The 20,772-nt window shown below is 46.0% G+C and overlaps 3 protein-coding genes and 1 long non-coding RNA gene across 4 annotated transcripts; 2 read left to right on the top strand and 2 right to left on the bottom strand.

The window, feature by feature from the left end:
• Positions 1 to 3,752, top strand: LOC136354693 (uncharacterized). Its single transcript, XR_010738269.1, has 4 exons — positions 1 to 778; positions 1,978 to 2,058; positions 3,178 to 3,292; positions 3,615 to 3,752. It is a non-coding gene; the product is annotated as an uncharacterized lncRNA (long non-coding RNA).
• Positions 3,753 to 7,280: 3,528 nt separating this feature from the next.
• On the top strand, positions 7,281 to 8,090 carry LOC4352069 (histone H3.2-like). The gene has a single exon (XM_015762941.3). It carries the CDS (start codon positions 7,472 to 7,474, stop codon positions 7,880 to 7,882), a length of 411 nt encoding a protein of 136 aa, XP_015618427.1. The 5' UTR covers positions 7,281 to 7,471; the 3' UTR covers positions 7,883 to 8,090.
• Positions 8,091 to 12,274: 4,184 nt separating this feature from the next.
• Positions 12,275 to 13,687, bottom strand: LOC107275475 (formin-like protein 20). Its single transcript, XM_015763723.1, has one exon. The coding sequence runs from the start codon at positions 13,685 to 13,687 to the stop codon at positions 12,275 to 12,277; it is 1,413 nt and encodes a 470-aa protein (XP_015619209.1).
• Positions 13,688 to 15,971: 2,284 nt separating this feature from the next.
• Positions 15,972 to 19,845, bottom strand: LOC4352068 (uncharacterized). Its single transcript, XM_015763341.3, has 4 exons — positions 19,244 to 19,845; positions 17,908 to 18,053; positions 17,726 to 17,836; positions 15,972 to 16,807 (listed from the first exon to the last, which is right to left on the bottom strand). The coding sequence occupies exons 1-4, from the start codon at positions 19,779 to 19,781 to the stop codon at positions 16,220 to 16,222; spliced, it is 1,383 nt and encodes a 460-aa protein (XP_015618827.2). The 5' UTR covers positions 19,782 to 19,845; the 3' UTR covers positions 15,972 to 16,219.
• Between the last annotated feature and the right edge of the window lie 927 nt (positions 19,846 to 20,772).

The following is a 20,772-nucleotide window of genomic DNA, read 5'->3' as shown; positions in this document are numbered from 1 at the left end:
TGGACAGAGCCCGAGCTCTCCAGCCCGTGCACAGTGCCGCCGCCTCCTCCCACCAATCCGGCCACCTCGTTGCTCCTTTTTCCAAATTAGTTGTGGGAATGGAATCCTCTCAATCTCCTCTTCCTTTTCCCCAAGAAATCCCCAAAAGTTTCTATGGAAATTCTTTCCAATTTCGCGGTTCAATCTTTCCTTTTTCCGGCGAGAACCCTAGACTTTCCCGAGTTTTTCCCGTCGATGTGGGCTCGATTCCGGCCTCCCATGGCTATATATAGAGCCCCTCCCTCTCCTCTTTCGGCCGCCACCTCCTCCTTCTTCTGCCGCCGCCCGAAACCTTCTCCCCGCGAGCTCCTTCTCTCTCTACCTCCGGCCGCCGCTCCAGCAGCCCCATGTAGTCGCTGTGGTCGTCGCCTTTGGTCGTCGCTGCCGCCGTTGGGTTCGCAAGGAGGAGAAGAAGACCGGCCTCCACTTCCTCGACGCCGAAGACCTCTGGAAGTACCTCGCCGATGTGAATCCAAGCTTCACCGCCGCCGGCCGCTGGTCCAGCCGCACCTCGCCATCGCCTCGGTCGTCTCCACTCTGTGCCGTCGCTACCTCCGGGATCGCAGCGTCAAGGTGAAGCCCGGCAGCCAATTCTCTTGCACCGAAAACCCCGGGAAGCCCGTCGCCGCCATCGCTGACCCGACCCCATCGCCGCCTCTACCTCGCTGCCGGCCGTCTGCCGTCATCACCCACCGTCGCCGGCCATCTTCCGTTGCTGTCCGTCATCGCGTAAGTGTTGGTAAGAATCGCCGTTGCCTCCTCTTTCTCCCGGTGCCCTCCGTTTGCATTATTTCGTCGGCAACCGCCGCTCCTAAGTCGTTCACCGGTGTAGTTTTTTCCCCAGGGCCTTAATTCAATCTAATCCGTTGTTTGTCTAGCATCGTCATCGTCTCCGTGTGTTGCCGCTGGGTCGCCGTCGTCATCTCTCCCTCTCCGATCATTTTGGTCCGGTGAGATGTCTATCCGTGTCTCCTTGGTTTAGATTTCAACCCATCGGCCGCGCTTGCCAAGCCGCTTTGTCGCAGCCGCAGCCGTGCCTGTTACATTGTTGCTCGCCACGTTGCTGCCCTAGCCCGTGCACCATCGCTACCGGTTGTGTCGTCGTTGCTGTGCCGTCGCCCTAACCCTAGCCGCGTGTCTCCGCCGAGCCGCCGCCGCCTAGGCGAGTCAAGTCGCTCTAGTGCCGCCGTGTCGCAGCTGTGTGCCGCTTTAACCTAGCCGCCGCTTTAGCCGTTGCTCGGTAGTCAAGTTGTCTAGCTGTAGGTGCATCCCTAAATTCCTACCGGTCTATCGTTTGTCGTACCGGGGCTTTACCGTGAATCGTTTCTAGACCACCGGTTTCGTCGTAGCCGTTGTTGAGTCGTTCGCTCGTTCGTTCGAATGAGGTGTTCCCCGTGCTTCGTTCGTTCGTCCGTGTTGAGTCGTCCTTTAGTTCAGAGCCGCTAGTTCTATTCGCCGGTTTCGGTTGATCATTTGGGTGATCTCGTGTCACGTAAAATTGACTCCTTGAGTTGGTATCTCATGAGGCCCGCTTGCCAGATCAATCTAAGCCATCCGATCTTGGTCAACTCTCGGTCAAGATTAATCTCAGCCGTCCAAAATTGATATAAATCCGTTCTCTTTTTTCAATGGCATATTAGTTCTTTTTATCATATGTTATCTACCAAATATGATCTAATCTTTTCCGGAGGTTGTTGTTGTTTTAATCTTTTATCTCAGTTATAAATCATTTGTAAATTGTTTAATTATTTTGGAATAGTCTTTTCTTCAATAGGTTTAATTGGAATTAATCTTGTCAAATTCATAACTAATTCATATGAAGTCAGAATGAGGCCGTTCAAGTCTCATAATTCATTTAAAATTATGATCTACATGTTTGTTTACTTTATATATATTGTTTATTTGGTTTTTATTAGTCTTTTTCGTTTTGCGTGTTAGCTTGTCGTTTCCGTCGTTTCGAAGGTTCGCGAGTGCGCTGGAAGTATTCAAGAAGATTAATTGAAGACCGATTATTGCAAGGCAAGTCACACAGATTCCAAACACAATTCCTTTGAGCATGTTGATCCTATATTTAAATTCTCTATTTATTTCAACTGTGCATTTATTTTCGAATGTCACCGGGTGGTGAGCCTTTCACATTTAATTATGGCCGAAGATGACTTTATTTTCCTATGAATTATAATTTGATTAGCTAGAACCTTATATATTGGTTTGGTTCAGCTAGATGCTTATAATAGATGCTTAGCCATGCTTAGAAACAATAGCTCACTAATGGGATAAATCATGCTTCACTATCACTTATGGATATTTAATGGAAGCTCACGATGGTTAATCGTGATTGGTTAATTAATTAATGTGCTAACTAAAACTTGATAATGGTGGGTTGTGAGCACATGGTTTTGATGGTCGTGCTCATGACAATTAAGGACCGGTTCACGAGTTTCGGTTGTGAAACATTAACCGTGCCAACCACAAGCCAACATGGGCAATGGCTTTATCTTTTGTATAGCATGGTTCATTGCGGAGCACCAGACTGAGAAGTGGCGGAGATAAGCCCACGGAGGTCGTTGGGGAGTCCATGCCTTGTTTGTAAGGAGGTGATTATGATCCAGGAACGGTGCGCTGTGGTGGATTGTGTTATGTGAGGGGTACTGTCACAGCTCCTTTCCGAGGTACCGTGGTGGTATTGAGGCGCATGGTGACATGTCGTGGAGCTGTGTCTTGTGGGTACAGTGGTACACCTCTAGCCAGAGTAAAACTATTCGAATAGCCGTGCCCGCGGTTATGGGCGGGTCTAACAATGTCTTTCGTGATTAGTCTCACACTTTTCACCAAAATAAATGACGCTATAACAGCTAATAATTTGATTAGCTCCTGGTTTGGAGATAGATCTGTACAGTCAGGTATGGTTGTTCAGGATGGTTGGGCCTGTGCAGCATGGGTGTACTGTTCAGTGTTGATTAATATTGATGATTAATCACTCTACTGTTTTACAATTCTTAAATGTTTGCTAAATGCTGCTTTTGAAAATGAGCCTATATTATGCCATTCTTTGGTATCCTTGTGCACTTACATATTTGCTGTGTGGCTTGCGGAGTATTCCATGTACTCACCTTGCAATAATCAATCAAACCTCAGTTGAAAACAAGTTGCGAAGGAGAAGACGTTTGGCTTATACCCCAGTTGAGCTGCCTGTGGGAGTGGAGCCGGAGCTTCGCTAGACCGTAATTCCGCTGCAGTTTTCTTTTCTTTTGTAAGTATGTAATGTTATTATTATGATGAATCTGTATATTAAATTGCCAGTTTGTATACCTCGGCTGATTTCTGGACGAGGATTTAATGCACAAATTAGTTTGAAAATTACTTGTGAATTTCCGGGCGTGACAGCATATATCAGCCATGCATATATGTTCAGGTTTAGCAGAGCTGTTAGTATAACTGTATAAGCGCTTTTTTTGACAAGCCTACAGTTTTCTGCAATTTTCTACCATCTAATTATTAGATATGCTAGTAGTACTAATTCAGCAGAATACTTTGTTGATCAGCTAACAGTTTACTGAAATTTTCTGGTTCAGTACAGCAGTGCAAATGAAGGGAGAAAGAGAGAGAGAGAGGAAGAAGGGAAGGAGAAAGAGAGGACTGGCATGTGGGTCCCACAATATTCCTTTTATGAATGACAAATGTGTCCCTCACATTTTTTTTATTCTACTGCCATATAAGCGCCAAGTAAGACGAAGACTATATCAATACCTCCACATAGTCACCACGTCAGCGAAACCGCTGTTATTCCAATATCTAATCCATACCAAAAAAATATTATAATGACAAAGTACTCATCCGATTCATTGGCTTGTACATAAATTGGCACGCCAATATTTTGTAAGTGCTAAAAAAAGAATTCGATCGATCTTTGCAAAATTTTGGAATCAAACCGCACATTCCACACTACCAAAATTTGCTTACGTTGACAGTGGCTATAGTCTTAACAAACCTATGAGTTTCTATTTTAATGCTAAAATAGTTTTTAATCAGATTTATAAATTGTCGACGTTTGATGTCGCGATTCCGGTATTTGCATAGTATGGGGATCGTTGGTACTAGGGTATACGTGAAATTGTAATATAAGAGATGGGGATGAAGAATTTTATACAGGGTTTGGGCCCCTTATATTACAGGTAATAGCCCTACATCCTGTTGGCCGAAGCCAGTCATTGCTCTTATTCACCATAATCACACCAGTACAATATTTGGGGTAGCCTATCTAGTTGTTGTCGACTTGGCGGTCTGAAGTGCTGACGTGTAGTCGACAACAGGGTAGTCTTCCTCCTCGAATCCGCATCCGGCGAGATTAAAGACAGCGCTATGTCTCTCCTGACAGTATCCGTAGACACCGTAGGGGACTAGCCATGCTTATCTCTGAAGTCGATATCCGGCGTCTTGTCTTTGCACATGTTGGCTTGTATGTTGATATTGTGTCTCGATCTATCGTTCCGTGTCCCCCCTCCTCCTAGGGGGTCTTGTATTTATACCTATAGGTATCCCCTTGTCCAAGTAGAATTTAGGAAACCAATATGGATACAATCCGAGTAGTCCTTGTCGTTTCTATGTAGAACTCTATTCATCCTTCCTTATACGGAACTCCTCCTATATTCGAAGGTTGTTTCCGTATAAGACATGGTATGTGGTGGGTCCTGCCGAGATTTAGTCAACTACTATTAGGTATGTGGTATTGTTGACAGAAAACACGAGGCCTGGGAGATCTGCTTAACTCCAGTGCAGGTCCAAAGCTCGCCTTCAGGTGTACTAGTGTGCCAGTTGATTTGATCCTGTAATCAACAAGAAATAAAGGCAAAGAAACCACGGTTAAATCTATAAATGATAGCCGATCGGCTAGGTGCCGATGACATATCATTTATCTTTGAGCCGATGTCATATGTGAATCGATCGGCAGTTGTAAATAGGCAATAAAGAACTAAATCTATTCGATCGGCTGTAGATATTTCCAATATATAGTTCTTTTATCGATATATACTTAAATCAAGTGATTGGGATAGATCGATAGCTGTACCGAGACAGTATAAATCACTTAGATCGAAGTATATATTAATAACAGGGCTATATATGTTTATAGCATAGCCGATCAGATAGATCTAGCATGTATCGGCTAATACTCCGATACCACTCTATATCAGGATATTAAAACAAGTATAATATATCAAACAAAGGCCTAATATACTTAAATACAGTAATATCTTGACATAAAGGGCAGATCTAACATGTCCATGAAGCATATAGAACAAATATAGTCAAATCAGATAAGGTCGGCTGAAACTCTCACGCTACCCTAATCGGCAACCAGAAGGCAGGCTAGAGATTGATATTCTAAGCACGACTTAATAGATCAAACTCAACTGATGCAGCATTAAGTATGAAAAGAAGAACAATATCTAGACAATCAAGCCGCTAGAAGTTTCATAGAGTGGTAGATACCTTATACAATCTAAGTCAACATCGATATCTAACCTAATCGGCTGCCCTCTATAGACAGATGTTAGCCGATTGTAGATTAGATAGCGGTATTGCCGGAGATTATGTAAGATATATGATAACTCGATGAATTACATAAACGAGATCAGAGTATCATAAAGATGGAAGCACTAATCCCGAGAACATAAGTCGTCATAACAAGTTTTACCTCTTGTTGAAGATCGAAACCGATGCAGCTCAACCCGAAAGTAAGAACTCGTCGAAATAAAACTAAAGCAAAAGGGTGGCGATGCGCTGAGATTGTATTGAACGTGTGTTATTAAAATTACATAGGGCTCGGGTCTATTTATACCCGAGAATTACAAGATATGTCCATAACAGACACGACTACTATCTCTAACAAACTCTAAGATACCATAAGTTTTTGCAACAGACTTTTGCCCAATCATATATCTAAGGAGATTACATAAAACACCCTAATTAATAGATACAATTGCCTTCTCAGGACTCTATCCATTTGCGGCAATCACCTTGAAGCACCTCAATCCAACCCGATATCATACATCAAGCTGCATTGTCGGTCGGCTGTATGGGCTTGCCTAGTCCGACTCAGACCCAGCCGATCCTAATCGTAGCCGATTTGGACTCCAGCCGATTCCTGCCCTGTTTCCGAACTCGATCTCCGTCTCCGATTTTGCTTCGATCTAATCTTCTTTCTTGATGCTGATGTTACCAAATTCGGTTGTTAACAGGTATCCATAACCCTGAAATAAATCAATTTTAGAAATGAAGTAAAATGTTACTCCCTCCATCCCAAAATGTAATAACATTTGGCTAGACAAGAATATGTTCAGGTAGATATAGTTAAAAATTATCATGTTTTGAGATGGTGGTAGTACTTGTTTTTATATATTTTTTTTTAGAAAAACAACGCATTAACTCTAGAATCATCTGTATTTCCAAATTTGTATATTTACCATTTGTGTTTTTACCATTTTTAACGGAACTCCTAAACTTCTATATTTCCAAATTTATGTTTTTACCATTTCCCTCTGTCCGTGCTACGCACTTGCTCTTTCCCCTCGCAATTTAAATTTGTATATTTACCATTTTTAACGGAGCTCCTAAACTTCTATATTTCCAAATTTGTGTTTTTACCATTTTCCTCCATCCGTACTATGCTCTCGCTCGTTCCCCTCGCAATTTAACATTTACCAGCAAAACCAAAAATAGATTGAAGCAGTAGAAGAAAAACAAGCCACACACACGCACCGCCAACTAACCGGTGGGCCCGTCAATCCACCCCACCCGAAGCCCAGCCAATGGGAAGCCACTGATACCCACACCTATGGATTGCTGCCCCACTTTCAACCCATCTCTACCGTCCGTCTCCATCCGACACCTTCCGGTGCTTGCGCCCATCGATCCACTCCCCACCCAAACCCTAGCCAATGGGAAGCCACCGATACCCACACCCACGGATCGCTGCCCCACTCCCAACCCATCTCCACCGTCCGTCCGATGCCTCCCCGTTCTCGCGCCCATCGATCCACCCCACCAAAACCCCAGCCAATGGGAAGCCACCGATACCCACACCCACGGATCACTGCCCCACTCCCAACCCATCTCCACCGTCCGTCTCCATCCGACGCCTCCCGAACCGCAGCCAATAGGAAGCCACCAATAGCGACACCCATGGATCACTGCCCCACTCCCAATATTATCCACCATCCGTCTCCATCCAACACCTCCCGGTGTTCGTACCCATTGGCCCCAAAGATTCCCCCCACTCCTGCCTCGCCTGTTCCTTCTCTTACAAATACCCACCAAATCCACCACTCAAACCACCCGCAAATTCACCTTGAGTCCACTCCAAATCCAAATCTCACCTTGAATTCTTCTCCTTCTCCTCCTCCTTCTCCTTCTCTTTCTCCTTCGGTGAGAGATGGCCCGCACAAAGCAGACGGCAAAGAAGTCCACTGCCGGCAATGTGCCGAGGAAGCTGCTGGTGATGAAGGTGGCACGCAAGTCAGCACCGATGATGGCAGGGCTAAAGAAGCCGCACCGCTTCAATCCATGGATCGTCGCACTACGAGAGATCCGCACATACCAGAAGAGCACAGAGCTGCTAATCCGCAAGCTCCCCTTCCAACGGCTGGTGCAGGAGATCACGCAGGACATTAGGTCCTATGTCCGCTTCCAGAGCTCTGCCATGGCAGTGCTGCAGGAGGCTGCCGAGACCTACCTTGTGGGGCTCTTCGAGGACACCAACCTCTGTGTCATCCATGCCAAACGCGTCACCATCATGCCCAAGGACATCCAGCTCGCACGCTGCATCGGGGGCGAGAAGGCCTAGGTTTGGGGGCATCGTCTTGTACGAGCACGCTTCTTCTGTCTGTGTTCTCGGCTACTGGCACATTTTCATATTCGAGTCGGTAGGTTAGGAGATGTTTTGGTCAGGTTTGACGGGTGAACTGGCTTTTTATGTTATCTTGTGATGCTGTAATCGTTATGGTTTGCTAATCTTAATGGAAAGGCTATGTCATTTGGGATTTCTGAATGAATTGTTGAGAGTGGATGTTCTGTTAATCTTTTGAAATTTGTTGAGATATGTTGGATCCGGCAGCCTAATATTTTGCTCTCAATTAACAATACAGTTTTAGCAGGGTTTGAATTTTCGGCATACATGGACCGCTGTAGTGTCTATGCAGAAACTTGTTTCTGGAATTCCTTTTATTTGCATTGCATCAATAATAATGGAAGATTTGGGCAAGTCAGTAAGAGAAACTAATAATTCCTTTCTACAAAAATAGACATATCTTAGCATTTGTGCAATAAAAAAATGTAGGTGAGATGGGCTTGTGCTTTTGCTATCCCAATGATAACGGCATAAAGTTTTTCTAAACCGACAACTCTAAGAATGGCATGAATCTAATTTTTCCAAATCCATGACTGGCTGTAACGCCCCGATTTTCGTTCGGGATTAAAAATTATTAAATAATGCATTTTCCAGAAAATAAATAAAAATTAGAGCAATTTAATCAAGTGAAATAATGAGGGAATTTTAATATTCTCTGTGCCCTAAAATATTCTCTGAAATTTCCCGTGAATTTTTGAGCTCAAAAAGTACTTTTAAATAGCACAAAGTTCATTCCATCAATTAAATAAATAGAAAACCTCCCTCCTCCTTTTGGGCTCAGCCCAGTTCCTCCCTCCTCCTTCCCAGCCAGGCCAACCTCCCCTTCCCCTCCCTCGACTCAGCTCGTTTTTCCCTTCGCCAAGTCCATGCCACCTCCCTCCTCTCCGTCATCCCCTTCCTCCAACCACCCAACCGCCATGGCCACCGGCCCCTCCAAATGTCGCCGTGTCACGCACGCCACCCTACCCACCTCCTCCACTCCACGCGCCCTTACCCGGCCGTGGGACCCCATCGCCCACGTCCCTGCACTCCTCCCCAACTCCTTCCCGCAAAATCGGCGCCGAATAACCACCACCCACCCCCCCAACGATGATGCCGCCCATGTCGCCACCGGTTGCCGCCCCTCTCGGCCCCGATCCTGCGGCTCCGAGCCCATTTAAAACGATCCCCACAGCTCCCTCTCCCTTTTTCCCATTTCCCCGAGCTCCCCGCGCCCTCTCCCGCTCTCTCCACGCCGCTCCCCATCATCGCCGCTCTCCGGCGACCATCTGCCGCCCACCACCGCCGCTCCCGCCATCCCCGTGCCGCGCCATTTGCACCACCAGCATCGCCACACCTCGCCGCACGCCGGTCTTTCCTCCATTTCCCCAATCCACCACCAGATCACCACCTCCACCGCGAACCCGATGTCGCCGCCGCATTCTCCGCCTCTGGTCGCCGTTTGCCGCTGCTCTCAGCCATCCCAAGCTGCGCCGTGGCCACCCGTAGCACCGCTCCTCTGCATTCCCCTCCTCTTCGCCGGAATCCCGCCGGAGTCCCGTCTCCCTCGCTCGACGGTGAGCTCCGTCGCCCCCATCGCCTCCGGCCATCTTTCCTCACCATTCCCGACACCCTCGCACCCTCCTAACCCCTTCTCCTCCTTCAACAGATCTTGAGCGCCATCGGTCGCCCCTCCTCTTTCGCCGATCATCGCTGGGATGTGGTCCGCCGCTTCCTGTGCCGCCGTCGGCCGCTTCCCTGTTGCCGTCTCACCGTTGCCGCTCTCGGTGAGCACTCCCCTCCCTCTCCATCTTTCTCCCCTTTGCCGGCCGCCTCCCAGGCCTTCTCGCGACGTGCCGCCGCCGGCGGTGGCCGTCTAGCCGGGTCGTCGTCGCTGTGCTCCGCGTCCGTGCCGCCGCCGGCTATGCTGGGCAGCCGGCTACCACCTCCCATGCCGCGTGGCCGATCTGGGCCGTCAGATCGACCCCGGCCTCCATCCGGGCCGCCCGTGTGTCCGCACACGTGGCCGCGACGTCGACACCCCGCCAGCACCACGTGTGCGCCACGTGGTGCACTAGCCCGTGCCTCCTTGTTGGCATTCAGCCTAAGTGCTCCACGTTGGACCTTCGATGCCATATTTGAGCATGGCGTACCAATTTGAGGACTGCGTGTCCAAACTGGGTCACAAGTTCTTCGCCTGGATCGACGGCGTCTGATGTGGGAGGGAGAACGGCCGCACTGTGGAGGTTGTGGCCTCTCTGTGTCGTTCCTCCACCCATGAGTTTGCCCCTAATCATAAAATCGCCCTCGCCCTCGCACTCACATGCTCGCTGGGAGGGTATTTTGCCCTCCCGTGCTGGCTGCCTACATTCTTTCTCTCCTGTTGGCACTGCCAACAAGAGCATGGACTGTTAGCTAACTCTGGATGCCTTCTGCAATATATTTATGTATATACAGAGGTAGGAGATAAATGTGCCTTCTGCAATATCCGTGGTTGTTTCACTATTCTTTAGAACTTATTTTGGTCGTATATTATTTTGTCAGAGTTGGAGAAATTTCATTATTTACCATCCAATACGCTGACTTTTAAGAAATTACCATTCAATTCGTAAGTCTTTAAGTTTTTGCCACCGGAACCATGAATTTCTTCATTTCATACCACTCCGCCCTCCCATTCGAATCGTCCGTCTACACGAAGCCGTCTCGGAGCTAGGTCACCGCCGTCGCCGCAACCAAGCTCGTCGGCGACTGTCCCCAAGCTTCGCCACCACCATCGTCGCCGTTCCCGCTCGCCTCCGCTTTTCCTTCTCCCGCCGCAGCCGTCGCCGTCACTACCGCGTCGACTGCATTTCATGTCCAGGATCCTTCCCCGCATCACCCCTCTCCCACTCCGCCGCCTCCGCCGCAGCCACAGCCTGAATCTGCTGGTCTCCCAGCCGTCGTCACCTCGCTCGCCGGCATCCTCACCACCCGCTCCACGAACCGCACCTAGGCACGGGCAGTCACGGCGCTGCTCCCCTCCCCGCTCTCCGACGCCCACCTCGCTGCCACAGTTCTGAGCTTGTCAGCGACCGTCCCCAAGCTTCGCCGCCACCATCGTCGCTGTTCCCGACCTCGTCCGCCGCTGAGGTGCGGCCATGCTCGAGCTTGCATATGGTTGCCGCCGCCATCCTCTCAGCCACAGCCGTAGCCGCAGCGTGAAGCCATCCCCGACCACGCCACTATCGGTGGGGGGGGGGTGACAAACGAAGATGAAAGACGTGCGCCATGGTGGCGAGGGAGTGCCCGGTGATGGTGGCGGCAGCGCCCTACGTCAGTGTAAACGGAAGGAGACGGATGAGCTGTAAATTTGACGGGAGCGAAATGAAGAAATTCGTGGTTCCGGTGGCAAAATCTTAAAGGCTTACCAATTGAGTAGTAAATTCTTAAAGGTCAGCGTGTTGGATGGTAAATAATGAAATATCTTAGAGGCGTCAAGGAAGTCAATTCGGTGCCCCCTACTCTGTACCGAATTGTGTAGTTGTAATAGTTGTTCTGCACTGTTGTGTTTGGGTAACACTGGTGCGAGTTCTGGTGAGTGGCAGTGTGCATGCAGTTTTGGTTAGGTGCACTTTTTAATGCATGCTGCAACAGCCAACATGTAGCAACAAATTTTGTGATGGATGACAAAATGCATAAGTTTGATCGACGTAATAGTTCGGTTATTTTAGGCCTCGTTTTCATCAAAAATTTTTGGCCAAAAACATCACATCAAATATTTGGGCACATGCATAGGATATTAAATGTGTGGAAAAACCGATTGCACAGTTTGTAAGTAAATTGCGAGACGAATTTTTTGAGCCTAATTACGTTATGATTTGACAATGTGATGCTCCAGTAAATATTTGCTAATAACGGATTAATTAGGCTTAATAAATTCATCTCGTAGTTTACAGGCGAAATCTGTAATTTGTTTTGTTATTAGTCTATGTTTAATACTTTCAAATGTACATCCGTATACTTAAAAACTTTACGCCCAAAGACTAAACATACCCTTAGATACAAGAGAGGCAGAAGCATGTTTTGCTGATGAGACCGAACCAACATGTAGCAGAACATGGTAGTTCTAAAAATCTGACAGTTGTTACAGCACATGGTTATATATTAGAACATCACAAGAACAATATTCTTGAAATCGCCGAGGAAACATACGTTCAAACTCATATATATACTTGTGCCGTGATATTACAAGTTCAGCACACAAAGAATTATGTTCTAACCTACAAGTTACAACTGCTCAGAACTACTTGTGCGATGATTAGGCACATGAACAATTTCGTGTCCTTCAACTTATAAGAAGAGCTTGTAGCCTTAGTCCTTCAGCGGAATTTGGAAAATTTCCTCGTCAATCTCATCATCATCAATCTTGTCATCACCATCTGCTTCTTCCAGCTGAGCTTCCAGCGATCTCGTAAACTCGTCCATGTCGTCATCGGGCGCAACGTTTTGTGCCATGGGAGGAGCAACAGTCGCTGCAGCAATTTCATCACCATCGGCTTCTTCTAGCTGAGCTTCCAGCGATCTCGTAAACTCGTCCATGTCATCAACGCCATGTGGTGCGTATGGCGACGGCGGTTGCTCGAATGGATCCATCGCATAGCTCTGGATGGGTGGATCGATCGCATAGCTCTGGATGGGTGGATCAGGCGACGGTGGTGGCTCGAACGGATCATGCCTGGGTGCATGAGGCGACGGTGGTGTCTCGAACGGATCCATCGGATAAGGCGGCAGTGGCGCCATGACGCGCCTTGACGGTGGTGCCGGTCGCGGAGGCGGAGGCACACACCATGGCGGCGGCGCGGATGCCGCCACGCAGCTCTGGCGCGCCGCCGGGCTTGCCGAGACAGGTCCTCTGATCTTCTTGGCGCACGGCGGCGAGGGGACCGGCGGGGCGGGCCTCTTCAGGGGAGGCGCCTGCTGCTGCGTGATCACGGGCACTTGCCGTGGCGGCGCAACAGCCGCCGGTGCAGTACGCAGTGACGGAGGTGCCGGTTGCGGAGCCACACGTCGCGGTGGTGGCGCGGACGCCGTCACGCAACTCTGGCGCGTCGCCTTGCTTGCCGGGACAGAACCTCCCATCTTCATGGTCGCTTGCTGCTGCGTGATCACGGCCTCGAGACGTGGTGGCGCAGGCGCGAGTTCTTGACGAGGCAGAGCGGCTGGTTCTTGAATCGGAGCCGGTGCGGGAGCATGAGCCAGCGGCGGCGCAGGTTCTTGGGGCGTGAGAGCGGCGGATTCTTGGTGCGCCGCCGAATCTTTGGCCGCCCTGGGAGAGACGTACACCCGGCAGAGGACGGGCTCGAGATCGCTGGCTTGTCGGAGGCAGAGGTGGTACTCCTCCATCAACCAATCCGTGTTCGTGCCATCTTTCTTGAAGCGGAAATTCTTGGCTTCCCCGACCTTGATCCCCTCCCTGTTCTTGATATCCTTGCTGGTCTGAGAGACCCAGCTGCCACCGCCTGCGACGCGAGAGACCTTCCCCTTGATCCGCTTGCACTCGGTTAAGAAGAACCGGTCGCCATTGGAGCTCCTCGCCACGGGCGCGAACTGGGCTGCGAGCTCCCTGGGCTCGGCGCCGTAGACATTGGCTCGGTGGATGCAGGACTCGGTGTCCTTGGGCGGGTGGCCGGCAATGAGGCGTGGGAGGTAGTAGGTGACGACCTCCTCCGGTGAGGGGTTGAAGCGGAATCCTAGCTCGAGGAGAAGGTGGAGGTTGGTCGCCATGGGGATGGATGGATCGGAAGGGATGGCGGTGCGAGCGAGCGAAAGAGAAGCGAGCCAGGGAGGGGTTTGCTCTGCTTTTAAAGTCCGACGTGGGATCGGAATCCGATACGGACTCGTCGCTCTTCAGCTCCAAAAACTGAGGTGGTACTATACTATACTAGTTGAGGTTCACCGTGGAAAGAACAGCGGAATCCTACACTGTGATTGCACGCCGGAGCTCGCCGTCATCGCCACCATTCTCTGCCTCTGCTCTACCGCTCCCCTGTTTTGCCACAAGCCAACTCTACCAAGCATCGCGGCCGTGAACGCCAGTGCCCCCGAGGTCCTGCTCACCGCCGTCGCCTCCTCACTCTGCAACTGTGCAAAGCACAAAAATGGAAATGGACCAGTTGAGCAACTTATCCACACCTGTTTCTGGCATCACGTTGAACACTCCATTTGTTAATAATATGAAGTTTCGAAGGAAGAGGATTTTGATACTTCGAGGGGACATCCCTTATTGTTTGCATGTCACTCAAATGGTTATGAAAAAATCTGAAAAAAATTGATAAGATGTATTAACATGTGATATATCACTTCACAAACATGCAAGTAAAAATTCAACTTCTACATCCGGCAATAAAAAAAACAAATTTGACTCCGAATATACCTTAACTAGCTACGGTTTAATTTTTTTGTCGTTATGAAATGTAGAAGTTGAATTTGAACTTGTATATTTGTGGAGTATTAAATGACATGTTGATACACCTTCTTAATTGTTTTCAATTTTTTTCATAACCATTTAAGTGATATGTAAAGAACGAGAGGATATCCCCTTAAGGGATTAAAATAGTTTCCCAGTTTCCAATGATCATGTCTTGACAAAAAATTTTTTAGATTAATTACACTTACGTAGCATGAATTGTGTTGGTCTGTTGGTGTCTTTGTTATGTTGGTACATTAGATATAGTAAAAGAGAAATAACATGAAGCACAAATGTACTACAAGTATAAGCAACATTCCTGAGAGGAATTATCAATTCACAATAAGTTACCGTAGTCCGATTGGAATGTAAATGTAAAGCAGAAGATTGTAAAATGCAGGAAAAACAAAAGAATTACCGTTTAATAGGACCACAGAAAAACACAAATGTCGAATGAGAGACTCAAAGGAAATTTTCCAAATGTTAGAGCATTTCCTAAATTTTCTTCAAAATATTTATAGGATTGTTCATCCCATAGTTATTTCAAAAGGGTTTGATAGATTTAATCATTTGTTAACAAGTCTTTATAGGAAATTTTTTAATAAGATTGAAATCCTTGAAAATTTCTATGTTTTCCTACAAATCAAAGGGGCCCTTAATGTTTATACGATGAATTGTAGGATATTTTAACTTAAATGTGTAATCTACGATAATTTTATAAAAATATATGTTTTCCGGTGAAATTTACTCTTTATAATATTGTAATCTCATCAGATTATATAACTATATATTACAATATAATTTACTCCATCGATTTTAGGTTATAAGTCATTTTGACTTTAGTCAAAGTCAAACTGTTTCAAATTTGACGAAGTTTATAGAAAAAAATGTTAACATTCCCAACCCAAGATAAATTTATAATGAAAATATATTCAATGAAACTACTTTGGTATTATAAATATTACTATATTTGTCTATAAACTTAGGCCCTGTTTGTTTCAGCTTAAAGATTATTATAATCTAAATTATTAAATCAGATTACTCTAAATTGGATTATAATAAGCTAGCATAAAATAAGCTGCAAGTTGTTTGTTTCTCTATATTATTGAAGGCATCTAAGGGTAGTGGGTCTTTAGCCACCCAATAATCTAGAAAAAGCTCTTCCAAAGGAGATTTGTAGACTATAATAATCTGGCTTACAAATTATAATAATCTATCATAATAATCTATTTATTTGTTTTAGCTTACTTCAAATAATACAGATTATAATAATCCTAAGCTGAATCAAACAGGGACTTGGTCAAACTTGAAGTAGTTTGACTTTGACGAAAGTCAAAACGATTTATAATATGAAACAAAGAGAGAGTAGTACTTAATGATTGTATTTCACAAACGTTGCCATTCTTCAAAATGACTGGTTTCCAGAGCAAAGGCAGCAATTTATATCAATTGTATCTCGACCGCATCGTTCTACATAAGCTGTCCGACAACCAGCCCAGATCGAATGCGATCACATAATTCAACCGACATAATGTCCAGTACAAGCAGCGAAACAATAACAGATCAGATGGAAAGGCATGGCAAGCACGGGCTCAACTCAGGAACACGAAAGAACATTTATGCAGTGATAAGCAGCAATAAGCAAGCCAACATGGGTATAAATTCAGTTGGCATTTCTATATAGCCAACGGACGCCTCTGCTTAAACTTCACAAAATTAGAGGCATCCAAATTGGCAGAGGCCTACATTTTACCTTTGAGTCATATTAAGATCAACTGAAAGAGTTGTGCTATTACACAAAAGATGTACCTACATCAAAGAAATGTAGGACCACTGTAATCAGATATTTTTCAGCTTTCAAGAGTAATGCTCAAAACAAGTCCAAAGTGGTCACTGGGTAAGACAGGAAGTTCCAGTTTGCGAACTTCCTTGCGGACCTTCTTCTCCTTGACATATGAGAGACCAGGTATCGCATTCTTCCCGATCATCTGGATGTTGTTAATCTTGAAATCTGCCAGCTTGCACACGAATCGGTCCAATCTCTTCTGTAACTTACGGTTGGCTGATAGCATACTGTTAGCTTTTGTGTCATAAGTCCAGCCATCTTCACCCGGCTTCAACTCAATCCAAGCATCGGTCCAGCCAGCTGGTAGGGGGAAGGGCCCATCTCCTTTGTCATCCCAGTTCATATCGCCACAAAATATTACATTGCGGAAGGATCCCAAAATTTTGAGAGATTTGTTTGCCTGAGCAACTCGTTCCGTGCTGTACATCTGATCCCAAGTAGGAGGCCCAGGCATTGGACTCTCAAGGTGGCTAGTGGCCAGCACTAGCTTAACTGCACCTCCAGTTTTGACATGTGCTACACACAGTTCTCTTCCCATTATTGAGTTGGAAAATGGAGTGCAGTCAAAAGACTCAACAGGCAATTTGCTCATCTGCATATGTTTGAAATTGAATCACATTATTAGGAATTAATAAACTCTTACTGAAAAAGTATTCACAGTTCAGAAATAATAGCAAAGCTGAGGTACCAAGACAAGCACAAGGATTCCCACAAAACACTTCAAAGCACAAAAGATAGTATGAGAGGTTGCTACCGTTACCCATTGAGGTAGCAACTCCAAAATTCGAGGTAACACCCTACTAACTTAGGTGCCAACATAACAAATTACATAACATCAAATTACATAAAATGTGCAGTAGAAGTCTTAAAATTTGTGCACAAACATACATAAAAGCATGTAAATATCTATAGAACAGACTATCAAATTTCTACAGCGAATTTCTGATGGGATTTTTAGTTTATTTCTGTTCTAATTATCCACAGTAGAAAAATCAGCTTCATAAACTGGAACTAACAAAAACTGTGATAAACCAAACCATTTTATGTTTTTTTTTTCATAATATGTTTCACAGCTCTTGTATAGTTCGATACTTGCGGAGTTTTACAGATCACATGTCTGAAATAGAAAGTTATACTCCTTTTCAGGCAAGATAGATTTAAGTAGCACATAGGGAACAAGAACAAGTTTGATCATCCTCTGTCCATAATCCAATTCTACTATAATATTTCTCTGCTATAAGCCTTTGTTCCCAATACAAGATTTAACAATGCCATTCTCATGTTTTTTTTTCTTTTTTAATTTCATCATAGAGCACAAACACTTGGCTAGTTTCATGTAAAGTACTTTAATAATCTTGCATTGTTCATCAATTTTACTATCTCCACATAAGCCCATGGTTACATGCATCATGGAGAATGAAAAATTTAAAAAGAAAATATTACATTTGTAATAAATAGAATAAGAACAATTATATTTATATATGTATCCATGGGATTAGTGGAAACAAACCTGCATGCAGTAATATTTCCGCTGCATAGCCATGCTATTCGACAGCGAGCATCGGTATTCTTGCCACCAGTCAGATTTTTGTAGAAGCAGATATATGTTTGGTGTAACCTCCTGCAGCTCCACATATGAGTCGTGCCATTTAGAAGAGATAAGGAAAATTACTTTGTTTTCAAAATCTGCACCTGGAAGCATATAAGGTCAGGGTTGTGGTTCTTAATAAGATCCCCAAGAGCATCCATCCTTCTACACAATTCCAAATCCTCATGAAACCAGACATTGTATGTCATGATTTTGAAGGTCTTCTTATCCAAAATAATCTCAGCACATGCTGTGTTAGTGACAATAACAAATCAGAAGCAAAAAATGTATTAGCAACAACTTGAAAACCATAACCAACTACTAACTGGCATAATTAACTAGTTATGTCACTATTACAAAGATATAATCAAAATATATATTGTAGACTAGTTTACACAAACAAAAAAGTGGGCCACATTGACTACAAGATATCAACTTATTTAAGACCAAAAAAAAAAAACTATTAGCAAAAGCTGACATATATTCATGATTTCAGGGATAAGGGAATAACAGTATCAAATTTTCAGTTCAAGAAAACAGTATAGCATCACAATTACCAGCAGTGTGTCATTGATAAATATCAACACAATTACCAGCAATGTGTTGTCAGTATATAAGCTATGTGGGAACAAATAACTGCAGACAGAGAAAATAAAACTAAATAACTGCACATGCTTGTATATGAAGGAAAAAGGATAAATGTCTATGCAGTATAACCGATAGCCAACATTCTTTGAGTTTATGATATATTGAAGCACTCTCCGTAAAGTTGGTTGAAACAAGACATACAAATTTTAACCAATACTAGTAACAACTAGCATCACGGGTAAATAAAACTAAGGGGTTTGTCGTATAAATGTCGACCATATCAATACTTTAGCACAATTCACACAACCCAAAGTAGAGTAAAAATTATACCATTGTATATCAATTTTCCTAGTGATTTGCAGTGAATCCAAACCCATGGAGAAATTTCGTTATTTGCCACTCTCAAGTCTCAATTCGAACTTCGAAATGATAGCAATACGACATGCAAAACCATTACTACTCCTTTCTAGCAGATACCACTGAAAGGCCCAAGGCAGTGACTTCCTATTGCTAATTATACCACATTCTTTTGTAGTCCATCAGGGAACGGAACAGATACACCTTGGTGCATTGTCTGATCAAATCTAGCTAATAATAACTCTGGTAATGACATGCAGCGCCACAACATTTTCCTACCCGCTACATACTATAGCAAATCACAGTAAGTCAGCAACAACAGAAACAATGGCAATTTGTCTGCTACTCCCTGAACCCGACCCGCACAGAACATGAAAGAACAAAGCCCCTAGAAACGTAATGAATGGAGAAGCGATTCTTTGCACATTCGTGAACAAAGTCCCCAATCGAACGATTCGCAAATATACAAGATCAAAACAAAAAAAAAAAAGAAACCTTTCTTCTTGGCGGGCTTATCCTCCCCGCCCTTGGCGCCGTCTCCCTCGTCGGCGCACACTCCCACGACCTCCGGCGACGCCGCGCGCTCCCTCTTCATGGAGCGCCGCTGGAGCGGGAGGAACGAGGCGCCGGCGAGGGCGCCCAGGTCCAGGGCGTCCTCGTCGTCGTCGTCGACGGCGACTACCTCCATGGGGCGAGAGTTGCCGCACGCCTCGCAGGCGCGGGAGTGGCCGGGGTTGTCGAGCGTGCAGGCGGCGCAGGACCACTTCCGCTCAGTCGGCGGCCGGCCCGCCCCGCAACCCGAAGAAGTCGAGGCCCTCGCCGGAGGGGTCGACATGGTCGGGAGAGTTGGGGTCTGGGCTTTGGCGACGGCGTCGCCGTCGACCTCCACGGGTCGCGAGTTGCCGCAGGCGTCGCAGGCGCGGGAGTGGCCGGGGTTGTCGAGCGTGCAGGTGGCGCAGGACCACTGCTGCTGCGGCGGCGGCCGCCCCGCGCTGCGCCACGAGGAAGGCTGAGCCCTCGCCGGGGAACCCATGGCCGTGGAGAGGAGGAGGAGGGGTTTTGGGCGGAGTAGGGGTTTGGGATCGAGGCGGCGGAGTGGGAGGAGGAGACGAGGGGACGGGGCCAAGGAGAAGAGGAGAGTAGCCATTCGAATTTTGAGTTTGAATTTGAATCGGGGTTTCCCGTTTCCCCGGTGATTTGGGGGAATTTTATGGGTCCAGGACTCCACATGTCTGCAGGACTAGGGATATTATTTTTTCTATATGGGATAATAGGATGCGGCTGGCCGGCTAGGTGATCAGATCGGGGCCTTCCATTGATCTCATCCGACGGGCATGGGTATTTTGCGCCGTTGGCGAAGAAGCCGGCTGAAATTCCCTGGGCTGTGATGTAAAAGTTAGAAAGAGGAATGGGAGTTGAAGGAAGGAAATTATCCATGAAAAATCACTTGGGTTTTTTTACATTAAAAATCACTTGGTTTCACGCGGAGATGAAAAACTTGGAGCAGAGTGGTTACTGGTTAGTGGGGGCATCGTAATTCGTTAGTTGATTCGGTAACGCAAGGTATGGAAGACAATGAATAAAAGGCAGTGAGGGAGAACACGGTGGAGTTGATGAAGACAGATGCCTGCGGATGAAGAGGGAGAGGAAGGTGACATGGTTGGAAGTTCGAAGGTTCCCAGAATATCCTTGTTCACCATAGAGTTGTAAAGTGTATAGGTTGGTAAAATTTGTTTTATAGATGATAGCAAACGAGGCGATCTGATTCTTATAGTAAATTGGTGTTTAAACATTCAATTTTGTAATTACGATGGTTCAAAAATGGGTTAATTCGATCCATGCCATTGCAAATGTAGATATTAAAAAAATGTCATTACAATTCGTCTATTTATAGCCATGCTACTAGAATTTTACGAAAGTAAAACCATGCCACTGCCGTCACATTTTCCATCCACCCCCTTCATTTTCCATTTTCTTCTTGTTTTTCCCATCTTCTTCCCTATGTAGCGTCGCTGACGATGGTT

Source organism: Oryza sativa, chromosome 12 (genome assembly GCF_034140825.1).
Source record: "Oryza sativa Japonica Group chromosome 12, ASM3414082v1".
In the NCBI taxonomy this organism is placed as follows: domain Eukaryota; kingdom Viridiplantae; phylum Streptophyta; class Magnoliopsida; order Poales; family Poaceae; genus Oryza; species Oryza sativa.
Note: the sequence above shows the minus strand (reverse complement) of the source record. Positions and strands in the feature narration are given on the sequence as shown.

Bases quoted from the DNA above. Each gene is read 5' to 3' on its own strand.
- LOC4352069 (XM_015762941.3), top strand. From the start codon at position 7,472: ATGGCCCGCACAAAGCAGACGGCAAAGAAGTCCACTGCCGGCAATGTG.
- LOC107275475 (XM_015763723.1), bottom strand. From the start codon at position 13,687: ATGGCGACCAACCTCCACCTTCTCCTCGAGCTAGGATTCCGCTTCAAC.
- LOC4352068 (XM_015763341.3), bottom strand. From the start codon at position 19,781: ATGGGTTCCCCGGCGAGGGCTCAGCCTTCCTCGTGGCGCAGCGCGGGG. The intron at 18,054-19,243 runs GTTTCTTTTTTT...TCACTAACACAG, and splicing joins TAAGCCCGCCAAGAAGAAAG to CATGTGCTGAGATTATTTTG. The intron at 17,837-17,907 runs GTGCAGATTTTG...GTGGAGCTGCAG, and splicing joins CTGACCTTATATGCTTCCAG to GAGGTTACACCAAACATATA.